This window comes from Hemitrygon akajei, chromosome 4, assembly GCF_048418815.1.
Source record: "Hemitrygon akajei chromosome 4, sHemAka1.3, whole genome shotgun sequence".
Classification (NCBI taxonomy): Eukaryota; Metazoa; Chordata; class Chondrichthyes; order Myliobatiformes; family Dasyatidae; genus Hemitrygon; species Hemitrygon akajei.
In genome coordinates, this window is record NC_133127.1 from 120,860,638 (window position 1) to 120,874,425 (window position 13,788).

The 13,788-nt window shown below is 42.4% G+C and overlaps 1 protein-coding gene across 1 annotated transcript in view; it reads right to left on the reverse strand.

Moving 5' to 3' along the window:
- Positions 1–13,788, reverse strand: part of cnmd (chondromodulin) — a 62,180-nt gene that overhangs the window by 9,918 nt on the left and 38,474 nt on the right. Inside the window, exon 6 of the mRNA XM_073043206.1 lies at positions 10,163–10,395. Coding sequence (XP_072899307.1) covers positions 10,163–10,395 — 233 coding nt within the window. The remainder of the gene's footprint in view (positions 1–10,162; positions 10,396–13,788) is intronic.

Sequence of the window (13,788 nt, forward strand, 5' to 3'; positions counted from 1 at the left end):
GTGCTGCTTTCTTGAAGCAGCGTTCTATGTAAGTGTACTCAATGGTGGGGAAGGCTTTGCCTGTTTCCATCAAGGTCTGTAGCCTTTTCCATTTCTGGGATTAGAGTTGATGAAATCAGTTATGATACTCTCCAATGTTTTAATGGCATGCTGAATCTATGCAAACTTCTAAAGAGCTGTAAGCTGTAAATCCACAGAGATCAATTGATTTTGTGCTAAATCAAACCCACTGTGCCACTGAACTACTTGTTGGTACTTAAATATCTCTAATGCAGTAAGATGGACACCGTAAAACTAACAATTCTCATAATAGAATCAAGTTATTTGTGAGCATGCTCATAAGATGCTAATAACAGTCTCAGTGCCATTATTTGAAACGATAGAGCCTGGTTCAATTACAAAATCTATTTCTTTAATCTATTTTGCTTCAGAGGTTGGTAGACCTAGTAGCATTTTGATGGTTATGGCTGTTGAAATCACCTTTGAAATGTATGATTTTAATTATCAGTTTACTGATATTGTGCAAGTTTAAAGAATGGATAGATTTTCAAATGTTTTTGCAAGTGTAAATGTGAGCACAACAGATATCCTTTGCAATTGATCTTGGCAACGATCTGTATAATCTGATTGTGTTAAAATCAATCCTTGCTCCTCAGCAGAATGTTTAAAGAGTACATTTTTGAGCCTCTTTTTACTCCACAACTTGTTTCTCTGCTTTGTAATTTAATATTTCTTACCACATGAAAAGTTCTTGGCCAGTTTTAGTTACTGGGGCTTGGTCTGGAAGAAAGATGCATTATAGTTGCATATTACTCAACAGCCTCTTTGAAGAGATGGACAGCAAAGAGGTTTAACCATTTAACCCTACATTTTCCAGCTGAGCCTATTTTTTCTAAATAGTTCCTATTAGAAGGAAGCTTTCTCCTTTCTTAACAGTCCCTTAGCATTGAAAATGACTCGGTTTTGTGACTCTTCAACAGACGGCCCATTTGGTGGCCGGGTAGTTTGTTTGATTGTATGGCCCTTCCATTATCTACACAGGATTTCTCTGTACCCTCAATTTATTGCCTTGAGGTTCTCAACATCATCCTGAAAGTTCACCTTGGCCCAATTTTCAAAGTAGTCATGGGGGATGCTGCATGTCTTCAAGGAAACTTGCAGCAATTCCTTGAATGATTTTCTCAGTTCCTTGGTCATCTTCTCCTATGGCATAGGTCAGACTGGGGTGCCTGCTTTGGGTGACCAGTGTTAGATGTGCACTTGGTGTCACAACAAACAATCTGCCAGAGGAAATCAGCTAGTCCAGCAGCTTCCATGAGGGGGAAATGGACTGTTGACCATTGGGTCAAAGCACTGCATCAGGACTAAGAGCAAAAGGTGGGATGGCTAGCATAAAGAGGAGAGGAATACTGAGAAAAGAGTCCAAGGTGACTGGTTGCCTGAGGAGAGGTGTAAGAGGTTGGACAGTTTGCGCCAGGTGAGCAAGGGTGGAATTGTGAGACGGTGGCTCATGAATGGTAGTAGTAGGAGGATAAAGAGAGAGAGGAAATGTGGGAATTTGAAATGACATCACCAGCTGAGTGCACCCAGTCCTTAAAGCCAAGGTAGTTGGCCTGAGAGAGGACATTGACATTGCTTATCATTCCTGCATAAGAAGTTTATTAATTTCAAATTGTGTGTTTTACATTTGTCAACTTTGCCTGTATTTTCTAATGGAAAGGAACCTTCTCTTTTCTTGGCAGTCCCTCACAATTGAGGATTTTGCAGAGAAAATGTTGGTGGTGCACTTCCAGTGGTTTGGGATGCCTTCAGAAGCTCACAGAAGGTCAGACATCACCGGTGCCCAGTAGACCATGAGTTTGTGTCAGCTCTTGATCTTTAAATACCCATTTCCTCAACTGACCAAGGCTGAGCAGATACATTGGACCCCAGACAAATGATGGCTGATTAGAAATCCTGATCTTAACAGTTCTCCTGTACAGAGTTTAATTAATTAATATATTTTCTATAATGTCTCTATTAATCCCTGGAGTCAAAAAATTCCCCAGAATGAATGTGTAATTTGTGGTGAATTAAGACAGGCTGAAAACTTTCATCTGAAAACTCTGTAGGGAACCTAGTGTCAGCGCTGAATGTTTCAAACAGGCTGTAATCTAGAAGGATGCCTTGAAGCATTTGTTCATACAAACACAAATTTGTCTTCTAGATCATTGTAATGTGGGAATGTCACCAGAGGTAATATGTACAAGGCAATGCCAAGGTAAGTGTTCTCTTGCCTCCAACAGTTGTTTGAGATTATAACTACCGGAATATTATCTGGCAAAAACACTTTGGGAAGCAAATAATCTCAAAAAAATTTCTCCATTGAACCATCATTGTTGTGCTAATGATTGAACATCAAAAATTTCTATACTGGAATTTAATTCAGACGAGAGTGCATTTTGGGAAGACAAACTAGGATTGTATGACTGTCATTGAAGAGAGGGACCCAGAAGGACAAGTAGATAAAAGTGTGTAAGCCCACAGGATGGAGAAGATGTCTTCTGGCAAGATCCCTTCATCACTCAGGGTACGGACTACATTAGTTGAAATGTTATTCTGGAGTTATGGAAGACAATGGTGACCCCACATTTGGAATATCTGTCCAAGTTTGGTCACCCTTTGAGAGGAAAGATGCCATTAATCTGGAATGTGTCCAGAGAACATACACAAGGAAGTTGCTGCAATTCGAGGGACTGAGCTGTGGAGCAAGGGTGAGCACATTCTTCTTCAGAGTGCGGGAGAATGAGGAGTGATAGGATAGGGGTATACAAAATTATGAAAAACAGAGATAGGGTGAATACACACGGACGTTTTCTGGAAACTGGGGAATCAAGAACTAGAGGGCGCAGGCTTAAGGTGAGGGGGAGAGATTGGATAGGAACCTGAGGTGCAAAAACCAGAGTGTGGTCAGGATAAAGAATGAGCTAACAGAGGAAGTGTTTAAGGTGAGTACACCAACATTAACGACTGGAAATTGAACAGGTTCAATGGGTAGAAAAAATTTAGAATTACACAGGTTAAATGTTGGCAAATAGAAGTAGCTTAAATGAGTTTCTTGGTCAGAATGGACCAGTCAGGGTAAAGGACCAGTTTCGGTGCTGTGTGATGCAGAGACTCTGTGACACTGTGACCCTATCACTCTATGACTGTCATCTTGTGACTCTCTGACTTTTTGACCCTGTGACTCATTGACACTGTGACTCTGTGACCTTATGACTCTATGGCCTATGATCCTGTGACTCTGTGACCCACGACCCTGTGACACTTGGGACCCAGTGACTCTGATTCTGTGACCCTGTGACACTCTGACGCTGTGACTCAATGCTCTGTGATTCTGTGAACCAGTAACCTTGAGAACCTGTGACTCCATGACCCTGTGATTCTGTGACCCTGTGACCCTCCATGACACGGTGAATTCATGATCATGTTACTTTGTGAATCTGTGACTCTGTGGCCCAGTGACCCTGTGACCCTGTACTATGCCTCTGTGACTATGTGACCCAGTGATCCTGGGACTCTGAGACCCTGTAGCTCCAGATCACTATGACCTGACCATGTGACCTTGTGACTCAATGACCCTATTACCCTGTGACCCTGTGACTCTGTGACCCTGTTACTCTGTGACCATGTGACCTCATGACTGTATGACTGTAACCCTGTGACCCTGTGACAATGTGACCCTGTGATTCTGTGAGCCAGTGACTGTGACCATGTGACCCTGTGACTCAATGACCCTATCACCCAGTGAACCTGTGACTCTGTGGCCCTGTCACTCTGTGACCCTGTGACTATACCTCTATAACCCGGTGACCCTGTAACCCTATGACTCTGTGACTCTGTTGCCATGTGACCCTGTGACTATACCTCTATAACCCGGTGACCCTGTAACCCTATGACTCTGTGACTCTGTTGCCATGTGACCCTGTGACTATACCTCTATAACCCGGTGACCCTGTAACCCTATGACTCTGTGACTCTGTTGCCATGTGACCCTGTGACTTTGTGACTATAACTCTGTGACCCATTGACTCTGTGACCCTGTGACTCTGAGCCAGTGACTCTGTGACCTTGTGACCCTCTGACTCTGTGACTCTGTGACCCTGTTACTCGATTCATGGTTCTAGGTCAGAGAGACACAATGAAGATGGTAAAGTTGAAAGGGAAAAATTTTCACTCAGATTGTCATGAAGGGTAGCTCAGGATATAAGTGATCACCAAGATGAATTCTGTCCAGAGACATTCAGGGTTAAAGCTTTAGGAATATTTAAAATTAACAAAAAGGAATCGCATACAAGGTTGGTCAGTTGTACAGTGAAAGTTGAATGAAAATATATGTTGAAGGACAGAGTTAAGAGCTAAAACTATGCAATGTGTAGAAATCGGAGTTCAAATTAGAGAATAACAGTTTGTAACCATTTACACATAGATCATATCTTGCTGTATTACATATAGAATTTGTACTTATTTTACTTGTGCCATTACTTATTTTTATACACTTTTCAATAATGTTCTGGGTTGTGCTGATCTAAGCTTTGACTGCTTTTTGCCCAGATTTGAGTAAGGGAAAGCTAATTGCACTCTTCAATTCCACTTCCAATATTCTTCATTCACCTGAGTCAATACTGATTCTGTGGGAAGGAGGGCAGGAGAAAGGGAATATTTACATTATTTCCACCTTTAACCATCTGTATGTTTGAACTGTCTACAAACTATTTGCCTTCTTTTACTCTTTTAATGCCTTGTGGGAATTTGCTAATGATATGCTTTAGTTTATCAGGGAAGCTGTTACCTTGTATCTTCTGTTTGGTCCTTGGTCACGCTTCACTCTGGTTTCAGTCTGTTTTTTTTCTCATTTGTAAACTTTTGATGCTAACTTATAATGGCATTTCATAGATTAGATGACAGTTCCATTATTGAGTGCAACCACTCTTTTGGAAAAGGTCACAAGGGTTTTCTCAAATTATACTTTGTAAGTTCAGAACACTTATTGTCAAAATTACAGTGATTTTTCACTGCGCCGTACAGCACCAAGTTCATGCCAATTATCAACCACTCATTTACACTAATCCTTTACTAGAGCCACTTTATTCCCTACTTCTCCTCAGACTCTACAACTCTCACACTCAGGGTAATTTACAGTGGCCAGTTAACCTCCCAACCTTTGATATGTGAGAGGAAATTGGATCACCTAGAATGAACCCATATGGTCAAATTTCAAGGTAGCCTTGACCTATGTTCACATTTCTCTCCTTCTGATCCACCTCTGGTTCTCTTAATATGTTTTCCCTCCCCATACCCTTTCCAGCAACTCCACCAAGACCAATTTTCTTCCCTCACCCCTTCCTGGTTCCACCTGTCTCTATTTACTGGATTCTCTTCTCTATCTGGTTTCTTCCACTCTCTATCCCTCTGTTAAATGGTTCCCTTCATCACCTTTCTTTCCTTACCAGTATTTATATTCCTGCTTGTCACCCTTAGCCTCTGCCTCCACCTTCATCCTCACTTCCTCCAACCTAGCTCCATCTGCCCACCATTCCTCACCCCTCCTTCTCCCACCTTCTTTCTCTACAAGCTACCTTCCATCTCTACTCTTAGTTCTGAGCAAGATCTTGACCCAATAAGTTGACAATTATTTTCTCTCCACAGAATCTGGTCCACCTATTGTGCTCCTCCTGCAATTTGTTATTTGCTGTGTGCAAACTTAAAGCACACGGTATTGGGGGTATGGTATTGATGTGGATAGAGAATTGGCTGGCAGACAGGAAGCAAAGAGTGGGAGTAAGCGGGACCTTTTCAGAATGACAGGCAGTGAAACCGCAAGGCTCAGTGCTGGGACCCCAGTTGTTTACAATAATATATTAATGATTTAGACGAGGGGAATTAAATGCAGCATCTCCAAGTTTGTGGATGACACGAAGCTGGGCAGCGGTGTTAGCTGTGAGTAGGATGCTAAGAGGATGCAGGGTGACTTGGATAGGTTAGGTGAGTGGGCAAATTCATGGCAGATGCAATTTAATGTGGATAAATGTGAGGTTATCCACTTTGGTTGCAAGAACAGGAAAACAGATTATTATCTGAACGGTGGCCGATTAGGAAAAGGGGAGATGCAACGAGACCTGGGTGTCATTGTACACCAGTCATTAAAGGTGGGCATGCAGGTACAGCAGGCAGTGAAAAAGGCAAATGGTATGTTGGCATTCATAGCAAAAGGATTCAAGTACAGGAGTAGGGAGGTTCTACTGCTGTTGTACAAGGCCTTGGTGAGACCGCACCTAGAATATTGTGTGCAGTTTTGGTCCCCTAATCTGAGGAAAGACATTCTTGCCATAGAGGGAGTACAGAGAAGGTTCACCAGATTGATTCCTGGGATGGCAGGACTTTCACATGAAGAAAGACTAGATCGACTAGGCTTATACTCACTGGAATTTAGAAGATTGAGGGGGGATCTTATTGAAACGTATAAAATTCTAAAGGGATTGGACAGGCTAGATGCAGGAAGATTGTTTCCGATGTTGGGGAGGTCCGGAACGAGGGGTCACAGTTTAAGGATTAAGGGGAAGCCTTTTAGGACCGAGATGAGGAAAAACTTCTTCACACAGAGAGTGGTGAATCTGTGGAATTCTCTGCCACAGGAAACAGTTGAGGCCGGTTCATTGGCTATATTTAAGAGGAAGTTAGATATGGCCCTTGTGGCTAAAGGGATCAGGGGGTATGGAGAGAAAGCAGGTACAGGGTTCTGAGTTGGATGATCAGCTATGATCATACTGAATGGCGGTGCAGGCTCGAAGGGCCGAATGGCCTACTCCTGCACCTATTTTCTATGGTTCTATGTTTCTATGTAAGATGTTGGCTAGACCACACTTAGAGTGTAGGTTGCAACTGATAAAAGACCTTGTTTTCTGGAATGGAGAGCTTGCATTGGAATGAGAGACTAGATAATATTGTCCTTGGAACATAGAAGGTTGAAGGGTGATCTTGTAAAGGTCGTAAAATAATGAGTGTATATAGCAGGGGTGTCAAACTCATTTTAGGTCACGGGCCGGATTGAGCAAAATGCAGCTTCATGCGGGCCGGATCAGTCGGACGCGTGCGAACGCAGCTTTCGTTGCCTCCGTTTTTTCAGCCTGCTCTCATGTATCTCAGTCTCTGCTATAACTACAAGGTGTTTCACTTTACAAATTCCGTTTCTTATGAAGAAGACTGCCGTGCAAGATTGCCGAATAAACACTAAAAACCCTGAAAACCTGGTACCTGAATAAACTCAGCATTAGCCATATCATACGCCATAGGCGCTTCGATTACTGGGGCCAGCTTTAATAGTAATTAGATATTATCTCGCAGGCCAAAGATAATTCCACCGCGGGCCGGATTTGGCCCGCGGGCCTTGAGTTTGACATATATGATATAGAGCATTTAGCCATAGTCTTTTTCCAAGGACAGGGGAGTCCAAAACAAGAGGTGATATATTTAAGAGGAATCTGAGAAACATGTCTTACACACAAGTATTTGGCTTAGAAGGTGACACAGGCAGATACGAAGATAGGAAAGATTTACAGATTTACATTGAGCCATATGCAGGCAAATCGGATTAAATTGGATAGTCATTGAGGTTGGTATCATTAAGTTGGACCAAAGGGCCTGTTCTTATGTTGTATTATTCCAGGAATCTCTATAAATTGGAATCTCTGACATGAAAGTCACTTGCAAAATGCTGCTGGAACTTAACAGGCCTGGAAGCATCTATGGAGAGGAATAAACAGTGGACGTTTTGGGCCAAGACCTTTTATCAGTCATGACGAAGGGCCTTGGCTCGAAACATCGACTGTGTACTCTTCTCCACAGAGACTGCCTGACTTGCTGAGTTCATCCAGCATCTTGTGTCTGTTGCATCTGCAGAATATCTTGTGTATATCCAATGATATCACTACCATCAATCAAATCTGCTATCTTGAGCATCTCAGGATGGATAAGACGTCGAACTGGACCAGCTACACAAATACTGTACAGTGACTACAAAGAGTACGTTTGCATTTGGGTATTCTGCAATGTGAGATTCATACGGTGCTGGTCTGAGGGAAAAGATGAGCTCCCATGCAACTACTTCGGTTTGGTAGACTGGTCCATGTTCAACTGACCTAAATAAATATGTCAAATAATGTCACAGTCTTAGCCAATAAGTGTGTACCAAAGGGGTCAATCTGATTGGTCTCCAACTGAAAACCAAACTGAGGGATCCACCCCTTAATCAAATCCCGGTCTGAGGTGTTCAAGTCAGGTGACCCTGACGTGTATTCACGAAGCAATCAGGAGTACCAAAAGGCAACACCAGTCTAAGCTTGTCAAGTATGGCGAGGCTTGTAAGCTATAACAGGCTATAAAGCAAAGTCAGGAGGCATCACTGGGGACAATACATCCCTCCTAAATGAGCTGAATGTGTCCTGCGTGTTTTGTAAAGAAGGTCAGTGAAATCACACCATCTGATATGGCACCTGTTCCCATGGTTACTGTTGTAGATGTCAGCTTGGGCTTCCTGAGTTTGAACCCACCAAAAGCAACCACCCAGATGAAACCTCCAGCCATGTCTTCAGATCCTACATGAACCAACTGGTAGGAGCATTCAGACATCTTTAACCAAACTCTACCCTAATCTCAGGTTTCCACCTGCTTTATGGAGACTACTATCATCCCAGTACCAAACAAAGATCAGATAATGTGCCTTAATGACCACTGTCCAATGGCACTGGCATCCACCATCATGAAGTGCTTTGAGAGGCTAGTCATGGCACACATCAGCTCCAGTCCCCCAGACAACCTTGACCCATGCAATTCAGCTAACGCTGAAACAGGGAGCCATCTTCCTGCCCTGCACTTCTGCTCTGGGACTTGATAACTAAGGCACCCATGTCATACTCCTATTTATTGACTATAGTTCTGCCTTCAACACCATAATTCCAAACAAGCTCACCTTCAAAGTCCTAGATACAGGATTCTACACCCACCTTTGCAACTGGATTCTTGTCTTCCTGAACAACAGACAGTAATCACTAAAGATAGGCAACACACTTCCTCTACATTTCCTGCTGCTTCAGGAAAGCAGCTAACGTAATCAAGGAGCTCCCCACCCTAGTCACTATCCTTTCTCCTCTCTCATGTCAGGCAGAAGATATCAAAGCCTGACAGTACATATCATCAGTCTACTATCCCACTCTTCAAATGAATCTTCCATACGCTCAGAGATGAAGCACTCTTGATCTCCCATTCTACCTCGTCGTGGCCCTTGCATTTTATTTGTCTACCTGCACTGCATTGACTCTGTAGCTGAAAAATGATCCTCTCCATTCTGTATTTTGATACGACTTTGATGTAATTTTATTTGGCATCATCTGTTTAGATGGTTACCAAAGCACAAGTTTTTCATTGTATTCTGGTACACGTCATCATAATAAAGCAATACCAGTATAATTTCCCTCCTGATTTCTATTAGCTTTTTCATCATCTCCAAGATGTTAATATAGAATGCAGTAGAGTATGTTCTAATTGTCTGGTTGAGTGCTGTTCCGGAAAGATTTTTGGAATCATTCAGGGCAAAGTCCATCCATTACATTCAACAGTTACACCATTTAAAGTGAAGTGTCATGGCCACAGGGTAGACCTGCTACCAGATGAACTATGGCAGAGTACCAAGGCATCTTTGGTAAAAACTCTGAAGAATCACAGATTGTATATTGCAGGAGGACAAGAGGATCATATATCCTGACATCTATTTCAATTTCCTCTTCAAGTCATAAACCATTCTGACACTGAAAAATCTATCACCATTCCTTAATACTGGAGTGCCAAAAACCTGGAACTCCAAGAGCTCCAAGGGAGTCCCTGTGAGACAGGGGTTCAAAAGGACAGCTTATCAGCACCATCTTCTCAAAGGTATATAAGGAGGGACTGACTTTAAATGCTGAACTAGCCACTGATGCCCACAATCAATGCAAAACATAAAAGAATAGATTTATATATTCTTTGAGGCTTTGCACCAGTTACTTGGCATAGATGCCAAGCCTTATCTCAGCTCTATTAGCTAATTAACTGCTATTCATGGCCTATGAGAAATAATACTTGTACGTACATGATAGGGGTTTTCTGCATTGAAGGTAGATGGCCCCCCTTCTTCTGGAATGGTATCATTTGCCCTTGCATCCTGAGCTTGTACCTCTGTTGTTTCAACATCAACCTCAGCAGGAGCTCCCACAATCTGGCCAAAATCATCCACTGCACCAGGGTTAAATTCAACCTCATAGTAGTAAGGGTCAGGTATCAGAGGTTTCTCATGGTCCACTGATCTTCTCTTCCTTTGACCATCTGTGAAGACAAAATAAATTACATTGCAACTTTGACTAGCTTCAAAATAAATCTTAGTTTTAAATGTTCAGCTGTTAATCAGTTTCAGAATTTCAGGACAACTTTCTCTGCTGCATAGTTGGATGGTTGAAACAGATATGAGAAAAAGATTGAAGAATCCATTAAGCTCATATATAGATTAAAGGTTCATGTCACTTAATTCAACAGGAAAATACAAAAGAATATATAAGACTGGATTTTTTTCCATTCATCCAATAAATTTATAGACACACTATTGAAGGCCCATCTGGAAAATGGATTCTTATTTTTATTCTTCAATAAAACCCTGTGCAGACAATAAATGTCAACCAGAACTTACATTTTCATCTCTTTTGCTTTGTGACTGTCACACATTGCTTTCAAATTTTGATTTAGCCTATCAGATAATTCCACTCACTTCAGGAGTGAATGTGGTGAAAGACCAGAGTGAGAATATGGGCAAAGAGCAGGAAGGCATTGGTGATTACATGCAGGAAAATGAAGATTATGTCAAAGAAAGAAAATGACATTGAATTAGTCTCCAATTGATATCGATATTGATTTTGATTACAACACAATGAGTAACGAAAAGGCAAAAGGAGGAAGTGTGTGTTTCATGATAAACCCTTGGTGCTGCTCTGATGTGGCAGTTTTGTTGAACTCGTATCCCCCCTGACTTGGAACACCTAAGGGTCAAATGCCATCCATTTAATTTACCTAGGGATTTATCACCTGTGATCCTGACCGCAGTTTACATACCACCAGCGGCCGACTATAATCAAGCGCTCGCGATGCTGTCGTGATGCCATTTCCAAAAAGAAACTTGTCCATCCTGAAGCATTTCAAATCATAGTCAGAGACTTCAACCAAGTTTGTTTGAAGAAAACCCTGCCTAATTACCATTAACATATAACCTGTCCACTAGAGGTCCTAAGATATTGGCCCACTGTTATAATAAGATAAGGAATGCCTATCATTTCATGCCCAAGCTGTATTTCAGTAAATTGGATCACCTGACTGTCCTTCTCCTACCTGCATACAGGCAGAGGCTAAAGAGAAAAGCTCCAGAGATCAGGACAACAAAGAGCTGGTTGTGGGAGGCAGAGGAGTGGCCTTGGGATTGCTTTGAGTCAGTGGACTGGGCCATGTTCAAGGACTCATCTGGGAATCTGAGTGAATATGCCATGGTTGCAATGGACTTTATTAAAACAGCTGTAGACGAGTGCATCCCCACATAATCTTTCAGAGTCTTCCCCAATCAGAAGCCCAGGATGAATCATGAGATCTGAAATCTACTGAGGGCTAGACCAGAGGCATTCAGGTCTGGTGACCTGGAATTTTATGTGAGGTCCAGGTACGTTCGCTGGAAAGCCATCTCACTAGCAAAGTGGCAATTCCAGACCAAACGATTCAAAGAAGGATGCTTGACAGTTGTGGTAGGCCTAAAATACTTTCACCTCTTATAAATTTAAATCAAGCCACATAGTTGACAACATGGCTTCACTTCCAGATGAGCTCAATGCCTTCTTTGCTCGCTTTGACTGCCGAACCATCATAAACTCCCACAGCCCCCAAGGATTACAGTCTCTGAAACTGATGTGTGAGCAGCCTTCAGGAGGGTGAACATGCGAAAAACATCCGGGCCAGATGGGATATCTGGTCAAGTACTAACGACATGTGCTGATCAACTGGCTGAAGTGTTCACTGAGATCTTTAACCCTTTGATTTGACAGTCTGAGGTTCCCACCTGCTGCAAGCAGGCTTCAATTATATCGTTGCCTAAGGAGAACATGGTGACCTTCCTCAATGACTATCATCCAGTAGCACTTACATCCACAGTGATGAAATGCTTTGAGAGGTTGGTGATGAAACACATCAACTCCTGCCTGAGAACTGACTTAGATCTGCTCCACTTTGCCTACTTAAGCAACAGGTCCACAGCAGATGCCATCTTATTAGTTCTTCACTCAACCCTGGAACATCTGGACAGCAAAGATGCATTCCTCAGGATGCTCTTTATCAACTACAGCTCAGCATTCAATACCATCATTCCCTCAAAACTAATCAATAAGCTCCAAGCCTCAATACCTCCTTGTGCAATTGGATTCTGGATTTCCTCACTCACAGACCCCAGTCAGCTCGAATTGGCAGCAACATCTCCTCCACAATCTCCATCAGCACAGGTGCACCACAAGGCTGTGTGCTTAGCCCCCTGCTCTACCTGTTTTATGTTTATGACTGTGTGGCTAAGCACAGCTCCAATGCCATATTTAAGTTTGTTGATGTCACCACTGTCAAGTGTGGTGATGAATCAGCATATAGGAGGGAGACTAAAAATCTGGCTGAGTGGTGCCATAACTCTCACTCAATGTCAGCCATACCATGGAACTGATTATTGACTTCAGGAGAGGAAAACCAGAGATCCATAAGCCAGATCTCAGTGGAGGATCAGAGATGGAGAGGGTTAGCAACTTTAAGTTCCTGGATGATATTTTTTTGGAGGACCCTGGCCCAGCACACAAATGCAATTATGAAAAAAGCACGGCAGTGCCTGTACTTCCTTGGAAGTTTGCAGGCAATTGGCATGACTTCTAAAACTTAGGCAACCTTCTATAGATGTGTATATTGGACAGTATAGTTACTGGTTACATCACAGCCTGGTACCAAAACACCAATGTCCTTGGCCAAAAAACTCTATGAGTAGTAATGGATACATCCCAGTCCATCATGGGTAAAGCCCTCCCAACCACTGAGCACATCTACATGAAGCACTGTCACAGGAAAGCAGCATCTGTCATCAGGTACCTCCACCAGACAGAGACCATGCTCTCTTCTCACTGCTGCCATCAGGAGGAAGACACAAGAGCCCCAGGACTCACACCATCAGGTTCAGGAACAGTTATTACCCCTCAACCATCTGAAGGGATAACTTCACTTACTCCTAATATGGCTATTATTCTAAAGATTTATTGAGTATGCCCACAAGAGAATGAATCACAGGGTTGTTTATGGTGACATATATGTATGTTGATATTAACTTTACTTTGAACTTCTAACTCTTTAATAACAGTCCAATAGCTGATGCATCTCTTGATCAAAGTCTGTTTTAATAGCCGCCAATGCTTGAAAAATAACTGGAAAGGACATATCTGATCTGAACAAAATAGAATGAAATATCAAGCCTGAAGAATAAGCTTAGTAAGGCTCACTTATTGGTGCAAGGATTCATTTGACAGGAGCACATATTGAAGAAATGTCATGGAGTTTATTGATTTTGATGTGAATACATTGCATAGACACAAGAGATTCTGAAGATGCTGGAAATCCAGAGCAACACACACATGTTCATGCCCTCAAATCCTTTTGTTCCCCAGA